Source organism: Penaeus chinensis, chromosome 8 (assembly GCF_019202785.1).
Source record: "Penaeus chinensis breed Huanghai No. 1 chromosome 8, ASM1920278v2, whole genome shotgun sequence".
In the NCBI taxonomy this organism is placed as follows: Eukaryota; Metazoa; Arthropoda; class Malacostraca; order Decapoda; family Penaeidae; genus Penaeus; species Penaeus chinensis.
This window is the reverse complement of record NC_061826.1, coordinates 4,564,058-4,585,772: the sequence shown is the minus strand read 5'-3', so window position 1 is coordinate 4,585,772 and position 21,715 is coordinate 4,564,058. Positions and strand designations below refer to the sequence as shown.

Here is a 21,715-nt window from a genome sequence, read left to right as displayed (position 1 = left end):
GCATATGGAGTGTGCTGTAATTTTATTTGAACTGGATAATTATGTACCTGACTTTTCTTTTACGTGTTTGTATTCAGAATGGTGCTGACGATGTAAAGAGACATCGATTTTTCAAGAACACAGACTGGGATGAAGTTTACCACAAGAAGTTAAAGGTATTGTTTGTTTTGTGTTCTTAAGTACACTTTTAGTTTATGAATAAATATCATGAGAAAAGTGCACATATTTTTGTGTGTGTGTGTGTGTGTGTGTGTGTGTGTGTGTGTGTGTGTGTGTGTGTGTGTGTGTGTGTGTGTGTGTGTGTGTGTGTGTGTGTGTACTTTTTACCTGATGGAGGAACTTTGCAATGCACATATTGTAATATCTCTTATTTCCTCTTTCCCCAGCCCCCTATAGTGCCGAAGGTGAGCTACGAGGGTGACACGCGCAACTTTGACGATTACCCTGAGAACAACTGGCGGTCAACACAGGGAGTGTCTGACATCGAGTTGGCGATATTCAGTGACTTCTGAGTGTTATTAGGGATGTGTGTGTAGTCTGTGATCAAGGGAGACTCATGTAATTATAATCCGAGTTACGAATGTTGTTAAACGGGTCATGTACAACGAATATTTATTGGTAATTAAATGTAATTTTACTTTGTATATTATGTATGCATTATGATCTGAGATTTAGATCTTGAAGAAAAGAAACATGAAAAGAAATTTATATGTTTAGAAAGTTGATAACTACAAAAAAAATTACAGAGAATAGTTTTATATTTTGTGACACATAACAAGGTTGTCTTGTGAATATTTTTTTCTCGGCTTTATCACAGTAGATTTTGATGTCATGTCATATCAACACAACCTGAGGAAACCTCACAAGGCATGAAGCAAACCAGCATAGCATTTGGTGGATCATATTCGTTAGGCTTTGTCTGCTATATTTTGCCTCTGTCACTCGTTTTTCATCTTGATATATTTATTCAACTGTTTTTTTTTTTATATGTGAATAACTTTTGTTGTTGCTTTTTAAGATAAGCAGAATTTAAACCATGAAAGTTTTCCTTTTTATTTTCTACTTTTATCCTGAATATCTCAAAGACATATTGCTGTCAACATGATCTTAGATATTTTTTCTTCTCAGATAAGTACATTTGTCTCATTTGATAGATACAGATGTTACACATTCACAACTCACTGCTGTTCAAGATTCACCATAGGAAGTAATGGTTAGCTCTCCTACATGGCTTGTCCTAAGTGTCAGGACTTGAGTTGCAAATGAGTTTAAGGCAAGCATAGGCAAACCATTAGGATGTTCTCCCAAACAGTCTCAATTCCCTGGCATATAGTTGGCTTACACAAAGGTTATGGAATTGTAACTCATATGATATTTTTTGCTACTGATGTACCTCTGATGTGATCTTGATGAAAATTATTTTGCGCATGTACTTCTGCCTTGCATAAGTACTAATGTCAGGCCTTTGTTGATGCAATGAACAATTGAATTATATTTTGTTTTGTTTTTCAGTGCAATATTTATTTTCTTTTTACTGTGAAATCATAAGGTTTAAGAAAGAAAGCATTTATGTTGTAGCTAGTGCAAAAAGCTTCCATTACTAGTATTTTCAGTAAAACTTTGCCTGCTCATTCAGTTATAAGTTTCCAACTCCCCCCACTGATCAGCTAATGACATCCACACTTTCATAGATATCCAAAAGACTTTGCAGATTAGCACACAGCCAATAAGAAGCTGTTTCTTTTCTGTTCAGTATGATAAACCAACTCAGGCTCATGGAAGATCAATTTGGACTTGAATTTGCATGGCTGAATATATGTTGTTTCAAGTATGTACAATGGCAAGATGTCAGAGTGCTTCCAGATGTTAAATTTGTGATGCAGAAAAAAGTACAATAATAGAGAACTCTGTGTGCCTCATATATCCTGGAATGTAACTAGTTTCTGCTAATTACAGTGTGATTACAACGCAAGCTTTCACTCTATTAATGTCCAATTTCCTTTGTCCACATTTAACCAAGATCTAAAAATTTCAATCTTTCCTATCAAAAAATAAACGATTCTCCACAGCCTTATGTGTTGTGTGTGTGTGTGTGTGCAGGTGATCTCCCCATGTACATACACACTCTAAAAAGAGTATGCACATAACTCTCAGGGTGACACTTGATGTATACACGATTATGGCATGTCATACCTGATGTGTAGATTTGGTCACACCCTTAATAGGTCCTGATTGCAAAACTTATCTAGAACATGTAAACATCTTTTTCACAGTGTGCACATGTAAAGTATATGATACATATGCATGCAGTGCTTATTACAGACCCATTACCATAGTGCACCAACACACATGCCATCACTCTTGTGTCCGGAATATGGTCACAAGAGATCATCCAGAGAGATTATCCATTTTATCCAGATTACCCAACTGACCTCAAGAGTGGATTACATAATATAGATTACACAGACATCCACTGTCATGCATTCACCCCTGTATATTATCAGTCTCATAATCTCATTTGTCATGAATAATATTTCCTTTTTCCATTTGTGCAACAGTCTGTTGACTCAGGGACAGGCAAAGAAGGGATGTGAGGTGTTACAATACATCAAGATGTGTCAGCAGTATATTTTTATTTCATTCTCCCTAAACATTTTGAATTGCAAAACCTTTCAAAGGTAGATTGATTAACTGCTACTGGGAATCATGAATGGCATGACACAGGATGTTTCCAGTGCTGTAGTTTGCATTTTCATGTTCATGTTCTTCATGTCCATTCTTCCTCCTTTGTACTAATTTATATGCCAAAAAGATTGAAAAGGGATAGGCAAGCATTTTTGTAAAGGTAAACAGGCCATTATTATTGCAGTTTCCTTAGTTATTTTATTGATCCTCCATTACCTGAAACTCCAGTTTAGTTTTGTTTGAAAATTGTGAGTCACATATTCAAGCAGAAAGACATTTCATTGCAGCAAAATTGTATTCTGTAATTATATTGCGTTTGACTTATGCTTCCTTCTTTGTTAATCCTTCCACAAGCATTTATAGTTATTAGCATCTATGTAACCTTGTTTTAGAGCAAGAAAGGACCAAAGCAGAGGTGTACCAAGTAGAGAGGTGCTTTTATCTAATTGAATATATCTCTTTGGAGGACATACCTACTTAAATATAACAGAGAAATATGTGTGATGCTTTGCAGTTATATAATATCCTCTTATGTAAATAAAGGATATAATACCAAAAATTATTATTATTTTTACAAATGGACTCATTGATACATGTAACATTTCCTCTTACCAGCATTTTTTGGGTCACTTACTTGCTTAGGTGCTAAAACTATCTATCCACTACTCAGTCTTTAATCTTGTCTTATTGTTTTGGGTGTGTTCTCACTAAATGTATGTTCCTAAAATATAACCATTTATTATTATTATTATTTCATAACTACAACATAATAAATGTGGAATGAAGTGTGTACTGCCTTCATGAAATTGTTTTGATTCGCATTGCTAATGAGGAGTGTCAAACTGTGGAGATGGTTTTGGGATTTCTACTTTTAAGTGATATTTTGTGAAAGGTACTGAAGTTAGTGAATACATTTGATTTAAATACAATGATGTATAGGGCTATGGGATGGCTTTGTAACAACATTCTCGTTTATGGCATTTTTATGAATCTGTCTACATCTTCTTTATTCTTTAATAGCTAATGTCTGTCGGAGTTTGCCCTTGGATATGTTACTCTAATAATAGGATATTTTACATCATATATTACCTGTTGATCTGGTCCAAAGTGTGTCACTAACTGAGGTTATTGATGACTTTGAGTGTAATGGATGTATTATCACATGTTGGTAGTTACTTGAATTACTTGAAAGCTCTTTCCTTTTCAATATCCTGTAATCTCTATATATAACATGCATATTTCATCAGTACTTACATGTTTTAACTAAATTTTATATTATTACTCCCACTCTTGGTGTCATCTTTGCAATTCACATCCTCTCAAAAGTTTTCACAGTCGGCAGATTTAATCTTACATGGCTTAGTCACAGTGAGATTTTCTGGTCTCCAACCTTCACATAACATACTTTGCTTTTGTGATGCAATATATGCAAAGTTGTATTATCACCCACAGAACTATTCCAGTCAGGTATGTCACACATTTACCTATGCATTACTGTAAATCTTTCTCTTTGTAGAAATGTAGGGAAAGTGATATAGGAACCAATATTATTTTGGTTAACATCATTTCAGCAGAAAATACTGGTTCAGCTATGGTAGATATCAATAAAAGCTGAAAAAGTGTACTGCTGGTAGTTTGCAAATAGAATAATGATCAGAACAGAAAAAATGTCCATCCTAATTCTGATTACTTCTTTAATTTTGTTTCCAGTAAATCCCGAATGTTTGATGTTCAGTGGACGTCATAATTGGTTTTCTATTTGTGATGGATATACATAATACTTAGTAAGTCTAACATTCAACAAACACACTAGTAATGCTAGAACTTGCCTTAGGTTGCTCAAACACTAGTATTTTTGGTAATGTTAATTATTAGATTGTTTCTACTAATTAAGCTCTGGAATTAGTTTCTTCTCCTGTCTTTTTTCATGAATCACAGCAGATACTAATTTACTTAGTGTGAATCAACACATGAAATATCTTACATTTCAGTCTGACATTTCATACCAAATATACCAAAACATTATTCAGTTCAAGTGATCTAGAAACATTTGTAATCCCTCTTCTGTTATAAGAATAATTGAGGTGTTTCAAATAAGTAGTTTTTCACATATTAAACAAAGACCTGGAAACAAATCTTTTGGAGATTGAGATAGAGGCCAAACAGGAAGACCAACAGACCTAAAACCATCCGAATTCACCAGTCTACCTCTATGTGTCATTGTCATCACTGGAGTCTATGGGACCCCACATCTTGATTTCTCCCTCTGAATAATATAGGCATTTGAAATTTCTTAACTCATTCGCTCCATGTGGCAAGAATACATGCCATGCCCACTGTAATACACGTTTATTTATTGTATTTACACATAGATGGCTCTACAAGTTCTTAATCACCAGTTATTAGAAACTACCTATATCACCTATTTACCCATTTTCTTTCACTTTAAGAAAGGGTCTTTTGTATCATTTCATTGTCTAAAATATTTTAATGACAAATTAATAATCATAATATCAATAACAATAATAACAGTAGCAATAGCAATGGTATTAATTTTCCCGCCAATTCAAGGAATGGGGAAATCAGGATCGGTCACTAAGGCTACTGATAGACTTCTTGCCGGCTGAGCACATGTGGAGCCATCTGTATGTAACAAAATTCACCAAAAACTACAGGGGACAGAACATAAATAGAGGGGCAAATGGGTTAAAAGAAGTGATAAAGAATTTTATACATGTCTTATCTCTCTCTACATTACTCTTAATATAAATTTCTTTGGTATGTTTTCCCCATGTATTTATGCAGTAGCTCTTTTTCTATGGCTTACACTACTCAATGCACTTTTGCCTAAAGGGTCAACACTTTTAATAATGTACTAGAGGAGATCATCTTTACTAAAGAAAGTAATACCAGATGGCCAAAAAATAATTTTAATCAAATTCAAAATTTTAGGGAGCAATGAGCCTTCAGACAAACATAATTCCTCCCATTACCTGGACAAAATGCAATTGAATTATTGCATGATTCGACTATACTTATAATTAATTCTGTTTATCTGTTAGGGTAGATATGAAAGCTTTGTAATCATGTAACTTTTATTTCTGGTGATGATGAGGCAGAAATACAAATCCGCAATCAAAATTGACTGCAGAGATGCTAATCCATATTTTGTGCATAGACAGAGGAAGCATTTTTTCTATGAAGCAGAATCCCCTAAGATATTATTTCTGTTTATGAAAAGTTTATCAAGCGTTATAAACTTCATTTTAGTTTTGGTCGGTTTGATCTATTCTAATATGTTAAATATTAAAATAGACAATGTGCACCTCCTATAACTGTGATATCATGTCATGGACCCTTGGGCTCAGGCACACAATGGGGATAAGTGATAATATAAAAATTATTTCTATTAATATCATTAGAACGAGTGAGTAACAGTGGGGAATGTAGATACTTTTCCTGCACTGTATCATGTACCTACAGATTTTTGAAAGCTTCACTTCTCATGACTTGCATATTATTAATTGAGATGTACATTATTTATTGTTGTGCTTCAAAGCATAATCAGATTTTGTGCTTCTTTTTTTTTTTTTTTTTTTTCTTTTTTTATTAAGTTCATCCATAGATTTATTTAAGATATATTCTAGAACACTGATAATAGGTTGGTATAAGAAAAAAAATGCCTGCTTCTTAACATACAACTAATATTTATGAAAGAATGCCATTGTCTTGTTTGGCTTTTATGCTCTGTCTTACGACTTTCTCTAGCATGACATCTTGGATGACATCTAATTTTGCAACATCACAGGGAAAGAATATTTTAAAAACTTGCTTGAAGATTTAGTTGGAATATCTTTTCATATTTTGTAGGCTTTTGATGTGATTCAAAGAATTAAGACAATAAAAGAACTTGTGCAGACCTCCCTGTCTTATGTCATGTGAACTTCTTAAAAGAAACTAATGTTCTAGCAAGTTGTACTTAAAGTTTATTGTATCATAATTGCATATTTTCAGGAAATACCCTTTAAACCATTGGGGGTATAATACCTAATTTAGATATTTATAGTTGTAGAATTTGGAATTGGGACAAAACAATTTACCCTTTTCAACAGATAGATCATTTAGAAATACATCTATAAATACTTTAAATACAGTGTAATTTATAATTATTAGGCGTAAGTGACTCCATTTCAAATTACTTGAATTTCTTGTAGAATACTCAACAACTTTATATATATATATATATATATATATATATATATATATATATATATATATATATGAATAATAATCTGAAATTGTGTCTAATTCGTGGTAAGTCCATTTGAGTCTGAAACTCATCCTGCAAACTGTAATATCAAATGGCCACTTAATTTAAAAACAGGTTATGTACTAAAATACTTATGCATTAGGAATACTGCAGCTAAGGCCTCCTCATGCTACAAACTAAGGCTTTAGGGCAGAGTAAAAGGCCTAACAGACTAATACTTTTTTTTTGTCAATTTGTGCATTTCCACATAAATTTAAGACCTTCCAGACAAAGGCAGTAGCAACAGCTTCCTTTCAACTGACTTCCATCTTGACCTTGTACTACAGAGGGTCTATGTAACTACAATGTTCTTTACTTGATTATATCTCTTTAAAATAGTGTGTTATGTATAAGAAAGCTTATTGGATTCTCAGAACCATACTTGGATGGCACCATGTTTGTTTTACATGGCACTATGTTTGCTACCTAGGTAGCAATGGAATTCTACCTGTATGTTAGGATAAAACCATTTGCATGTAGGAAGGTCATATGGATATGCAAAAGTCGACAGAAAAAGTGCTGGTGTGATAGGGGCCTTCAGGGAGAGGAAATATTTCAATCTCAACGCTCATGACTTTTATGATGCCTACTTACAATTTATTAAGGAAACTTTTTAAAATGAGCCGGTGAATAAGTGTGGAACTTTGTATGTAAAACTTAATAATTTCTATCATACATTTTGGGGGAGCTGTAACAGTTTGTCATTACAGTGCTATGCTGAACATATTTCTAGAACATAGATTATCACAGCAATTGTAACACCCAAAGATAGTGTTTGTTCACAAGACTCTTGTCCAGCAATAGAGATGACAATAACAAGTGTAAATGATAGCTAACTGCAAAGCAGTTATGTAAAGATCAACTCCATTAACTTTCTCTTGTGACTTTCTGTATTTCAAACAATTGTAGGTCTGTAACAAAATTTAGATATGGTGAAGATGATGATTCATTCAAGCTTGGATTAAAATATTTAAGTCATTGCTGTGCATTTGAAAAACTGTTATGTTTTGTTTCATATAGTGTATATAAAAGTTAAGTTTTAGATTTGCTACTTTACACATTTTTTGTAATTAAAAATTGCTATAGTTTGTTTTGTAAATATGAAATAGTGGCAGGATATATTAGTTTTGTATTTGCTTACAACATAATGCTACCAATAAACGATATAAATTGTTTTTCTTTTATGTATGCAAATCCTATTTCAGCATGATATGTAGAGGGAATATTTTGTATATTATATATATTATATTTTCAATGACTTGCTTTTAGCAAGCATATGTCATAATTATTTTCTTTTTTTTTTCTTTTCTTTTTTTCTTTTTTACTCACTACGAATATCCTTGGGTCATGGCATAAGCAAAGGCAACTGAGGATTGCTTACAGGATGTGCAAGAATGAGAAAGAGAAATAGAGAGAGAGATGGAGAAAGACCATGAATGAGAGAGACAGAGACAGGTCAGTATATAAGAAAATTATTGCAAGGGAGAATCTATGCCTTTCTTCTTTGGTCAGAAGACCTGCTGAGGTATCTGAAAGAGTGTGTGTGTGTGTGTGTGTGCGTGTGTGTGTGTGTGTGTGTGTGTGTGTGTGTGTGTGTGTGTGTGTGTGTGTGTGTGTGTGTGTGTGTGTGTGTGTGTGTGTGTGCGCGAATGTGCATGTGCATGTGCATGTGCGCATGCATGTGACATGTAATATGGTGGATGCAACGCATTTGTATAGAATTGTTTATATAGTTCAGTTGGCTCCAAGCGCACGTGTGTGTGTGTATGTATGTGTGTGTGTGTGTGTGTGTGTGTGTGTGTGTGTGTGTGTGTGTGTGTGTGTGTGTGTGTGTGTGTGTGTGTTTTTGTGTGTGTGTGTTCAGTTGGCTACATGCTGATGAATGTGCTTAACAAGGAGAAGAAAGGACAAAGCCAATGTAAATACAATACTTTAATATTATAAATTCTATGTTACAATCTGTAGGATGAATTTTTCACTATAAAATAGAGCAGCAGTTGCAAGGCATTTGGGTTATCTTTCAACTCAGAATAAGGCTGTGCTTCAGGTCTCTTTGTTAGGTAGGACAGCTGGTCACTCACCAACTCTGGGGGGTAAAGAACCACATCCAGGGCCATTAACACTTGCTCCTTTGTGAAGCCTTGTTCCAACAAGTGGTGGAGATTATTTTTAACATTTACAACAGTTGTTTGAGGCAGTTGTACTTTCAGCATACCTCGAATCTTGCTTGATTTTACTTGGAAACTTCTTGCCAAGAATGTGACAATGTCCCGTCTGTTTTGTTTCAATTCACCTATAGTGATATAACGTTGGAATTGATCGGTGTCTCCAGACAGTATATTTAGACTTGGCATGGATTTGACATCCTTCAGCTGGTGCAAGAGATCCAAGCGAGATTTAATCTTTGTATTGTAGTATATTAGACGCAGAATACGTGGATGAGAGTGCAATGCCTCAAATTCTGGCACCTTTTGAAGGGTAACTATGCGTTCCTGTATGGTTTCTGGATTCAGTGTACACACTTGCGGCAAGGTCAGAACAGCATTCTAGAAATAGAAGCAGAATATTCTTTGATAATGACAATATACAAGCAAAATTAAAATAATAGCAATAATAATAATTATAAAAAAAATTGAGCTGTCAAACCACGAGAAGAAATTAATATATGAATATGACAAATACATAAACACAATGCTATTTGAACTCACTGGCTCCACTCCAAGGTCTGTGAGGATCTTGCTGATGGTCAGGAGCTTGTGATAAGGAATATTGAGTAACCGAGGAGCCAATGCAACTGCCTCCTTAGTGCTGGCCCCTGCAAGCTCTGTCACCTGCTCTCCTATCAGCCTCAGGTTGTGTGGACTCCCTGACAACAGGTAGCCATGCCGCAAAACCTGGCAATTTCACTGGGTTGAGTGTTATGTTTGGTCATGTTAGTGCACACGCACGCACAAGCACGAGCACACACGCACGTGCACATACACACAAACACACACAAAAATATATACATCCATAACCTGAAGAGTGCTTGATTTGTGAATATTCAGCAAATCAAAGCATGGGAAAGACTGACTAAATAAATGACACTGAAGCCAAATGCTGCATTGGGTAGTGTTACCAACATAAAAAAAACAAATGGCCCTTGAGCTATTGTCACTACTATGAGGACTACAGGTTGGTATTTCTCAAACATATTTACCTAATATTTTTACACACAATTTTGTTTCATTTATTTCATAATAAAAGATACTCTTGTAATGTTAACACAACACTACTGAATATGAACACATAACTTAGAACCATTACCTTACTGTTATTGATATTCCATTCATTGTTCAGAAGCTCAAACACTTCACACTGTAATCTCATGCTCTTCCTTTTTGTGGGTGGATAAATATGACGAATCCTTTTGATATCTTCCTCCTCACACTCTAAGCGCCACTGGAGATATATGCTCGACAGCTGCTCATGAATCTGCAATATGAGGTGGGCATAAATCAACCTACATATTCTCTTAGTTGCCCCCTCCCACTGTATGCTAGGAATAGTTAGGGTCCTCATCACTCACTGTATCACAAAGGCTCGAACACCTGAGCACTAGATCAGCACTCAGGATCCTCAATCCACATTATTGCAATGCACTTACATTTTTGAAAACTTTCATATCATGTGTCTATCAATTTGCTTTAATGTATCTCTTATTAACAAATAAATTTTAGTCACACTTACATCACCTAGAGTTAAGTTTGCTATTTTGCAAGGAAACTCAATGCTGTCAATGATTTCTTCTGGCACTTGCAGGGGCTTGAGGATATCCCACTTCGGGTCATAGCCATGAGGCAGCAGTCCATAGTTCTGGATGAGTTGGAATGTGCTTTTGTAGAGTTTTTTAAATCTGGAAAAAAAATTATTTTGCCTGTCTGAAATTGTGAATAGCAGGATAGGTACATTATCTGTATGGAAAAAAAAAAAATCTGTATATATTCTGTTGTGTCATGAAACAACATGATTTAAAAACGTCTCTTTCAAAACTACTTGATAAAAGCTTCCGAAAAATTGGGTTATCAAACAAAATCAATTTACTCTAAATGATCTGCCTTACCAATTCTGCAAAAAAAAATTATTCCAAACCTTAACCACTGTATATATATTAATAGATAACTATTCATATCAATTTTACAGGTCTTTCCCCATCTGTCTCACCTTTTGAAATGAGCAACCTTGAGATTAATGAGCCCCAGTTCTTGGAGGATGGCTATCTGATGCTGTACCGTCAGGGGGCAGTAGTACAGCAGTTGCAGATGGCTTCGCACTTCTTCTGGCCTTAAGCCATTTTCCTATAAGTTTCAGACAATACTTTATTCAACACCACTGACATTGCATGCACAAGAAGCCATTCCTTTACTGATATCCTTCTGTAAATGCATATCTTCAAAATTGGAAAATTATTTGGTGTCAGTACTTATAAGAGGCTCTTCAATAAGAATAAAAAAAAAAAAAAAAAAATCTGTTTCCTCTTTTGGTATAATTGAAAGGAAATAGTCAAAAATCATAAAATTTGAATAAAAAAATCATCATACTAAACATTTAAATGAGAACCTACTCCTGAATAAAATTCCCTTCCTTTCATCAATAACAAATAATTTTTCTTCCCCAGATAACTTCCTTTACACTAAAAGTTTCTTTTCTCATCAATCACCCACTTCAACAAGAATATTTGAAAATGGTTTATGCCATTATGTGTGAAGTACAAGAATACAAAATCTGGCAAAAGTCAATAATGGGGAAAAAAAAAAAAAAAAAACCCAACATACACACACACACACACACACATATATATATACATATATACATATATATATTTTACATATGTATGCGTGCACACATGCACACACACATTTATATACATACATACATATATATATATATATATATATATATATATATATATATATAGACACACACACACATATTATATATATATGCACACACACACACATGCACACACACACACACACATACACACACACACACACACACACACACACACACACACACACACACACACACACACACACACACACACACACACACACACACACACACACACACACACACATATTTGTATGCATATATATATATATATATATATATATATATATATATATATATATATATATAACTGAAGAAATCATTCAGGACACCACAGTAAGTTTGAGACCAAATCCACCTTCCCTGCACTCTCTAAATGGCTGCAGATCTTTTTCACTGATCAAGAGATGGGTTAGCAAAATATAAAGAGACTGGCTGGTGAGTGGGAACCATGAAAAAATCTAGATGAAAAATACAGAAAAATATATATTCTTAGAACTTGTTTGGAAGATTAGAAATACAAACCTTGGATATCATCATAAATATTTTTTTATAATCTTAAAATTGGAAGACAAAAGTAATTTCAAAAACAAAAAGAATACATGTGGGTACAGCAAAGAAATGAAGAGCATTAATAAGAACATAAAATATCAGCTATAGACCTTTTTATCTGTAATACGTACATTAAATAAAAAACATAGCCTTACATCATAAATATACAAATATAATTACTTGCACAACCAATATCCACTAACTTGAAGTGTTGTTATATTCCTCGAGAGAAGGAATGTATCACACTCTCCTAGTCTGGGGTCGCCCTCAACTATTCTCTGAGCCTGTGATTTGCTCACCCCTGCAATAAAGGATCAAGACCAGAATTAAAGTTTATAAAGAACTGATAGTCACTTTCAATTATTAAAGTTATGCTAGCAAAAGGAAAGAGAACATATAATGGATGAAAGACCTTAAAATGAACATGCCTAAGCAAAAGAACTTGACAAAATCATCATCATCATCATCATCATCATCATCATCATCATCATCATCATTATCATCATCTCCCCTCATTCAATATCACATTTATCCCTTTACACTCCCTCCCTCTGCTTACCAAAGAAATCTGCAAGAAGCTTGAGTCTTGGAGGTGCTTTTGGGACAGCTACTGAGCTTGTGTTGTGCTTCCTTTGCACCCTGTCTACCAGCGGGCTTGCAAGAGTTGCCCTCATTCTAACTGGTGCTTGTACTTGGATCCAGCCCGAGTCAAAAGGAAAATCTGACATCTGAAAATTCTGATTTACTGAATGACTTTAAAAAATAAAATAAAATAAAACAGTTATTTTTTCTCTGTGCAAATTAATATTTCTTAGTTCACATACATTGTTGAGATATCATAAACCAGTTATGATTTGCCTTACCAATTTTCTCAAGGATACTGGGTTGCTGTTTCTGATACCACACATCCTAAGACTTCTCCAACCCATCAATACCTGCATTGCTCTATTCTGTAAGACATGCAAAAGAAGTTATTAATAAATCATTGATAAAAATTAGAAGCGTGAATAAAAAATAACGTTACTGGAATAAATATCCAAGGGCTGACTCAGAAAGAACAGTAAAAAAATAAGTCACATTAAATATACATAAAGCAAGTTTAAACTACAAATATATATTCATACTTACAGACATACATACAAGTATAAATGTACATACATACATATACTTGTATGTATACACAGACATACAAACACAAATACACATACAGCATAATCACACACAGAAATGCCTATATGCATGTAAACAGGCATATAACTATTAGGAACCCATATTACCATTAGGGTATTGGCTGCACTTGCTGAATGGGAGTCTAAAGTTTCAACATTCTTATACCAGAGAGCAGACATAATATTCAAATGGCAGATTTACCAAGCCTGCACAGTTTGCCTAATAAATTTGCAGCCGCCCTAAGGTTATTGAGCTGGGATTTTATCTGGTAACTGGTAACACTGATGCATTCAAGTATAACAATATAACAATGTTAAATAAACTGTTTAAAAAAAATCTAAACAAGCATTGTCACTCATAATCTAATATTTAAAATTCAATGATTAAATAAGTACACAAAGAAACAGATAATTGCCTAAATCTGAATTTACTAATTGAATGTTAATGCCTTCTAATCTACTGCTTACAGCTTGCACTTGATAAAGAATAGAGACTTCCATGAAATATATGGAAAAGTATAACAGTAAAAAAATAAAAAAATAAAATAATAATAATCATAATGATAATAATAATAATAATAATAATTACATTAACAAATAAACAGATATTTCATAAAAATGTCTGTTGCCTATATTTGCTTTTCTTTTTGCACATCATTTAGACTCTAATTACTGTTCCTGCTTGATAGTTTGCTTGTTGGAAAAAACAAACATATCTGTTTTCCTTTGTTCAGCCATGAAGCATCTGTGTAATATATGTAAGCAAGTTCTATGTAATTTAAATGTTACTTGGTGCAGTTACCTTTTTGGAAGAGAGCACTGACATGCTATATTACTGTGTAGTTTGATTTTTGTCTTTTTCCTTCGCTTTTTATACCATTTAAGCATCAATAACAATTTGCATGAAAGTAGCACAATTTTCAACTGATGTTTTACAAGAACTAATGAAAAAATAATAATATATGTTACACAGCTGTTCCATGACTGAACAAGGAGAACAAATATATATATATATATATATATATATATATATATATATATATATATATATATATATATATATATAAGTAGTATTTGTTTTCACTCTTTGGAGAAACAAACATTTTGGCTAAATGGTAATCATGTTATGGAGAAGGAAAAGGAAACATAGGCATAAGTTTTTCAAAGCTTGTATATATGTCCGAGTGTTTATATCTGAGAGTGCGTGCATGCGTGCGTGTGTTTCTATGTGCGTGTGCATGTGTGTGAATGTGAATGTGAATGCGAATGAGTGTATGAGTATATATATTAGTGTATGAATATATGTATGCGTGTGTGTATGAATGTGTGTGAGTGAGTGGAAGTGTGAGTGCGAGTGCGAGTGCGAGTGCGAGTGCGAGTGCGAGTGCGAGTGCGAGTGCGAGTGCGAGTGTGAGTGTGAGTGCGAGTGTGAGCGTGAGCGTGAGCGTGAGTGTGCGTGTGATTGAGTGTGAGTGTGAGTGTGAGTATGAGCGTGAGTGTGAGTATGAGCGTGAGTGTGAGTGTGAGTGTGAGTGTGAGTGTGAGTGTGAGTGTGAGTGTGAGCGTGAGTGTGAGTGTGAGTGTGAGTGTGAGTGTGAGTGTGAGTGTGAGTTGGAGTTAGGTGTCTACTTTTCTGTCTGTAAGACTGTCTGTCTATCTGTGTCTGTCTGATACATCTACTCTCGTATTTATCGCGAAAGTATATGAGGTCCATTAGCTTTGCAACTACGATTTTTTTCAAAATAACAATCAATCTAGCAATCACTATAATCATACCTCTCCAGTCCTTGTCGCCAACCTAGTTAAATACTATAATAACTTTATCGCCATTCACTGATGAGAATAGAATGTAAATATGAAGCAAAGCCGGAATTGCGTACTACGCTTTCTTGCTTGAAAATCTGAAGTCTGAAGACGTTAGCTCGCTTTCCCTTGACTTTAATTATAAACTGGAAGAAAATTATTTATGACAAATTGATTTAAAAATAGGAAGATATATATAGATATATGTATATATACATATATATATACATATATACATACACATATACAGTTGATATGTGAAAATATTGATAATAGTAACATCAATTATGATAGTAATGATAACATCAATGATGATAATGATAATTTTTAAGAAGATAAAGACTACAATAATGATAATAACAACAATTACAAAAATGGTAATAATAATAATAATAGTAATAGTAATAATAATAACAATAATAAATAAATAATACTGATGAATACAATAATGATAATAATAATAATGATGATGACAGTAATAATAATTATTATCATTATTAGGACAATAATCAAAATAGTAAAGATAATAATAATAATGATGATGATAATAATAATAATGATAATAATAATAATGGTAATAATAATAATAATAATAATAATAATAATAATAATAATTATAATAATAATAATAATAATAATGTAATAATAATTATAATAATAACAATAATAATAATAATAATGATACTACTAATGATAATGATAATGATAATAATAATAATAATAATAGTAATAATAATAATGAAAACAAAATAATAGTAATAATAATAATAGTAACAATAATAATGATAATAATAAACTAGAATCTACGTGAACTACAGAGACTAGATATTAAGATTACAAAACAGTTCACATGTCATAAAATGCACCACCCAAAATCAGACGTAGATCGATTATATATACCAATCCCTTGTCCGTTGTTGTCGTGGGGGGGCTTAGGAGACGAAGACTGAGACCCAGTGATGGGGAATTCCCAACCTTGGGACTCAGCCCTCGACTCAACTAATTTTGCATGGTCTTTTATCCACTCCTACTTTTTCGTTTTAGTCCCTTCACCAATCCTTTCTACTATCCACTTCCTAAGGTGTGAGAGCCGTGCTGAAAGGATGAAAGGCTGACTTTGTGCCAGTCCTGAACGGCCTGAGGGAGTCATGGGCACGGTATTCCCCTGCTTTATACCTAGCCCTTACCCCTCAAGGGGACCCTGAGGGGTGGACTGTTTTTTTTCTCCCCAACATACTCCTGGCTTACCATGGCTAATAATGAAGCTGTAATTCCACTTTTAGGGGCAATGAGGCTTGCCCCTTCATCAAATAGCCCCAATAATTCAAACTCTCCCAATTCCCAGACCCCAGGTTCTCCTTTGACCACGGCTCCGAACACTACAACAACTACCCCCTCCTCAATGCCTACTAGTATAGTATCCACCCTAATCTACACCCAACCCCCAGGATACTTTCTACTCTCCCAACATGCACAACTTCAACACCTCTACCCCCCACAACCTTCATCAATTACCCCATCCTCCCTTATTACTACCTTACAGCCTTGTTGCCCACCTCCCCATAACACTACCCCCCTCGACACTACTCCCTCCTCCACACGCCCCTGCCCTTCTACTACCCCCACCTCTACAAGAATCTTAAATACTCTATTTAGCCTAGCCAAATGGGACCGATTTTTCGTGATCCCTCCCACAGCTCGCTACTCTGACAACAGCCTTTCTCTTCCAGCAATGTCTCCAAAAACAAGTAGGCAAAGTCTCATTCCGTAGCGACCCGACCGCTCCCGTCTCGTCACAGTAACATCTGAAAACCAGGCTATAGCATTAGCAAATCTAACTGATCTATATGGCAATCCCATCCCTACAGAACCTCATCCAACCCTCAATACTTGCACCGGAACTGTTTCTATTTCCCCAGCAAATTGCCCAATCCATGACAAAGATTGGTCAGATTGTGGAGAAGACTTACTCGCCTGTCTCACGGACTATGATGCAACATCAGTACAATGCTACTCCATTCCTCCCAGAGGTCATCGTAAGAAACCACTAACATTGCCAAAATTACCTTCCGTAGACATAACCTTCCCTTTAATGCTTCCATAGGTGGAGAATCCCTCCCTGTCCGACCATACCAACCTCCTCCTCGTCAGTGCTAAAATTGTTGGGGTTTAGGACACCCAGCCAAACACTGCCGTCCGTTCCACAGCCAGATGCCCACTATGTCCCCAACCTGGCCATACTCGATCAAACTGCTCTGCACAATCACGCAAATGTGCCAACTGTGGCGGCCCCCATAATGTATTTTATAGAGGCTGCCCCACCTACAAATTTGAGTCTGAGGTAGCAACTCTCAGATTCAGACTTGGACTTTTTCTCTTACCCCCTACTCCAGTAATGCCGCTCACTCTACCAGCTCCCCCCCCCCCCCCATCTAACTTCCCCTCTTCTACCTCCTACCTTCCCCAGTCAAATTATTTTGCCATCCTAAATCCAGACACTCCAATCTCTACTACAGCCCCAACACCTTCCCCTCTCCCTCCCCGCACTACCCGCAACAGACGGAATAAAGGTTCCACCCCCTCTTCCCCTACCCCAACCAATTCCATTACATGAACTCTTGAAGATATTCAAAACTAATCGAATCCCAAACTGACACTCATGCACCCTTCAAATTCTACAACTCCCGCTCCCTCCACACTCAAAGTGACTGCCGATATCCATCCTCCTCCTACTCATATTCCCCCTACACCCTATCCTCCTACCCCCTCCCCCCCTCCCCCCACTTTGGGGTGATTCTGTCACCAACTCCCGTGGCCGAGCTCTAGAGCGCTTCCTTTCCACAGCTGACCTTATTATTCTAAATTCAGATCGCCCCACATACTTTGATATACGCACGCAGTCTTTTTCATGCATTGATCTCTCTCTATACTCTCCTTCTCTTCATTTAGATTTCCACTGGTCAGTTCTAGACCACTTTCCCTATAGTGACCACTTTCCATTTCTCCTTTCTCCTACTTCATATGTACCACTTCCTAACTCCCCACGCTGGTACTGGCGTATTTTCATTTCACTCTCTGCTATTTACATCCCTCCATCCTCCTTCTCATCCATTTCAGAAAAGATACAATGTTTCACAACTACAGTCCTAAGAGCTGCTCATACAGCTATTCCTCGAACCTCAAGACCTTATACATCCAAATGTGTTCCATGGTGGAATTCTGATTGCACTAAAGCACTTTGCTTAAAACGTGCAGCCTGGAACAGTTACCGCTAAAAACGAGGTACCCCAAATCAACTATTAGCTCTTATCATTTTTAAAAGAGCATCTGCCTGTCTTCGTCGTACAATCCGGAATAGTAAAGCAAATAGCTGGCGAAATTATGTTTCCTCAATTACATCCTCTACATCTATCTCAAATGTTTGGCGCCGGATCCATAAACTATCAGGGAAACATCCCCCCCATCCAGCCGCCGTCCTCCATATTCGAGATACTCTCATCTCTGATCCTCTCCAAGTCGCTAATAAACTGGGTGATTATTTCAGCCAGGTCAGTAGTGGTTCTCACCTTTCTCCAAACTTCTCTTCTATTAAGACTACCAAGGAACGTACCCCCATTATCTTCACCCTATCCTCTGCTGAGTCCTATAATGCTCCCTTTTCTTCCTCTGAACTCAGAGCTGCCCTAAAATCGTGCCACAACACTCATGAAGGCCCTGACGGTATTCACTACCGTTTGCTCCGACAACTCCCATCTTCCTCCTTATCCTTCTATTAACAATTTACAACCACATATGGACATCAGGAAATTTTCCTTCTCATTGGCGAGAAGCTCTTATCCTCCCCTTCCTGAAACCCAATAAATCGGGTACCCTCCCTCAAGACTATCGCCCCATCGCACTAAATAGCTGCTTATGCAAACTATTAGAGCGAATGGTTAACTTCCCCTTAATGTGGTATCTTGAATCTCACAATCTTCTCTCTCCTTCCCAGTTTGGTTTTCGCCGTGCCTGAAGCACATTTTGCTCATTTTGCTCATTTTGAGATATATATTACATACGCATTTGCACGCCATGAATCCGTACTAGCTATATTTTTGACCTAGAAAAAGCATATGATACGACATGGTGGTACCATATTCTTCAACAATTGTCCTCTATAGGCATACAGAGAAACATGGGTGTCTTCATAAAGTCTTTCATCTCCCAACGCACTTTCCAGGTCAAACTTGCCTCTGCCACATCATCTTTCTTTCCTCAAATTGAAGGCGTCCCACAAGGCAGTGTGCTCAGTACTACGTTATTCCTTCTTGCTGTAAATTATATTGTTTCAGTTCTACCACCAGGAGCCCGGTCATCATGTTGATGATTTAACCACCTATGCCTCTGGCACATCCATACCAAATCTCTACCAATTTCTTTAATCTGCAATATCATCAGTATCCTCCTAGGCTATAAACCATGGATTCTAACTAGTTTTCTACCTCCAAATCTTTCTCCATCCTTTTCTCTTGCACACGTGTAGGTCCCCTACCTCCACTCTTCTTATATAGCACTCCACTCCAACACCGTTCCTCTGACAAATTCCTTGGCGTCATTTTTGACTCTAAACTGTCCAGGCGATACCATATTCTTTACATCAAAGAAAAAGCTCGCCGCCGTCTCCGAATCTTACAAACCCTATCCCATATATTCTGGGGCTCAGATCGAAAAACTCTCCTTCATCTTCATGTTACCTTGATCCTCTCCACTCTCGATTATGGATGCCATATCTACTCCTCTGCCTCAACTTCTCTCCTTGCCCATCTTGATACAATCCATCACTGTGGTCTTCGCTTAGCCCTAGGTGCCTTCCGCTCCTCTCCAGTTGAGAGTATGTACACTGAATCAGGCATACCATCTCTCTCTCGACGCCGTGCCCTTCTCTCTCTCCGATGTTATGCTCGATTCCACCAACTTCCCCTCACTAAACTAACTATCCCACGATCCCTACTTCCTACCTTTGCTTCTTCTCCACGTTTACCTACTCCTCTCTCCACTCGCATGGATACCCTCCTCTCCCATTCCCCTTTTCCACATCTCCAACCTCTCCCGTTCTCTGCCCATTCAGTCCCTCCATGGCTTATACCTTACCCCCATATTTGCTCCTCTGTCTTCCCTGACCCACCAATATCAAATATTCCTCCTGCTGTCTTTCTCACCCATTTCCTTGACCATGTCTCCACTCATTCCTCCAGTATTCACGTTTACACTGACGGCTCCAAATCCACCTCCAGTGCTGGTTTTGCAGTAATCTTCCCAACTCGTACTTTCAAATACCCCTTCCCTCCTGAATCCAGTGTCCTTACTACAGAACTGTATGTACTCCTTTTTGCCTTAAAACACATATACTCACTCCCCTCTTTCTCTTTTACAATGTATACTGACTCCTGTAACTCATTAACTCTCATAGTTAATACACACTACCAACCCCCTTGTTTGTAAGATCCAGAACTGGTTGTTCTACCTGTCCACACGCCATAAAACAATCAAATTTTGCTGGGTGCCCAGCCATGTTGGAATCCCCGGCAATGAACAGGCAGATACTCTAGCACGCTACGCTGCTATGTCAACATCAAATCAACCACGTTTCTCACATATCCCAGCCACGGATTATTACCCCCACTTTAAGACCTTCTGGTATAATTGATGGCAATCTTTTTGGTCAAGTCTCTCGCCCGCTTACGTATTGGCCACACCCGTCTAACACACTCCTATCTGATGTTACAATCAGATCCACCCCTATGTTCCTTATGTAATGTTCCTCTTTCAGTCCCACACATTCTATTGTCATTCCCACGTTTTGAAGCAGCTCGTACCTCTACTTTCCCCCACCTATCCTTCCTACACCGACCTCCCAACCTATCAGACATCCTTACAGAATCTCACACTTTCTGCTTTGACAACCTGTTTTCCTTCCTCAAACGCATATATATCCTTCACTTAATCTAACCCCTTTACATTACCTCACCCGACCCTAACCCATTCACTCAACAATTCCTTTGCCCAACTTTAACAACTAATCACTAACTCAACCACCCTTCACTAACATTTACTATAGTTCTACATGACCTTAGATGACTAGCACATTTATTTTACCTTTAACCATTAACCATATACCAAGAAGTAAAGGAGGAAGAGGCATGACCCAACTAGAGTTATCATATAAAACGTCTACTATTGCACTCTTTCAGTACTTAGAAAATACAAATGACTGGATGCTTCAATTAGTTAATCTCCATGAAAACACTGAAAAGTTACATTCTGTCATAAAAGAATCCGTCAAATT

At 36.4% G+C, this 21,715-nt stretch overlaps 2 protein-coding genes across 2 annotated transcripts in view; one reads left to right on the top strand and one right to left on the bottom strand.

Moving 5' to 3' along the window:
- The window catches only part of LOC125027951 (cAMP-dependent protein kinase catalytic subunit 3-like), a 27,872-nt gene extending 23,919 nt beyond the window's left edge, over positions 1-3,953 (top strand). Inside the window, exons 7-8 of the mRNA XM_047617131.1 lie at positions 78-155; positions 387-3,953. Of these exons, the coding sequence (XP_047473087.1) occupies positions 78-155; positions 387-512 (204 nt within the window). The 3' untranslated portion in view covers positions 513-3,953. The remainder of the gene's footprint in view (positions 1-77; positions 156-386) is intronic.
- A 4,955-nt stretch (positions 3,954-8,908) lies between these two features.
- Positions 8,909-15,482, bottom strand: LOC125028081. The gene is made up of 9 exons (XM_047617393.1): positions 15,364-15,482; positions 13,282-13,368; positions 12,978-13,146; positions 12,622-12,719; positions 11,198-11,331; positions 10,724-10,889; positions 10,301-10,468; positions 9,703-9,888; positions 8,909-9,540 (listed from the first exon to the last, which is right to left on the bottom strand). The coding sequence occupies exons 2-9, from the start codon at positions 13,357-13,359 to the stop codon at positions 8,947-8,949; spliced, it is 1,593 nt and encodes a 530-aa protein (XP_047473349.1). The 5' UTR covers positions 13,360-13,368; positions 15,364-15,482; the 3' UTR covers positions 8,909-8,946.
- Between the last annotated feature and the right edge of the window lie 6,233 nt (positions 15,483-21,715).

What these genes read in the sequence shown, in the direction of transcription:
- LOC125028081 (XM_047617393.1), bottom strand. Translation starts at nt 13,359, where the DNA reads ATGCAGGTATTGATGGGTTGGAGAAGTCTTAGGATGTGTGGTATCAGA. An exon ending in GCTTCTTGCAGATTTCTTTG is followed by an intron (nt 12,720 to 12,977) that starts GTAAGCAGAGGG and finishes CCTTTATTGCAG; the next exon opens with GGGTGAGCAAATCACAGGCT. An exon ending in AAGGTTGCTCATTTCAAAAG is followed by an intron (nt 10,890 to 11,197) that starts GTGAGACAGATG and finishes TTTTTTTTCCAG; the next exon opens with ATTTAAAAAACTCTACAAAA.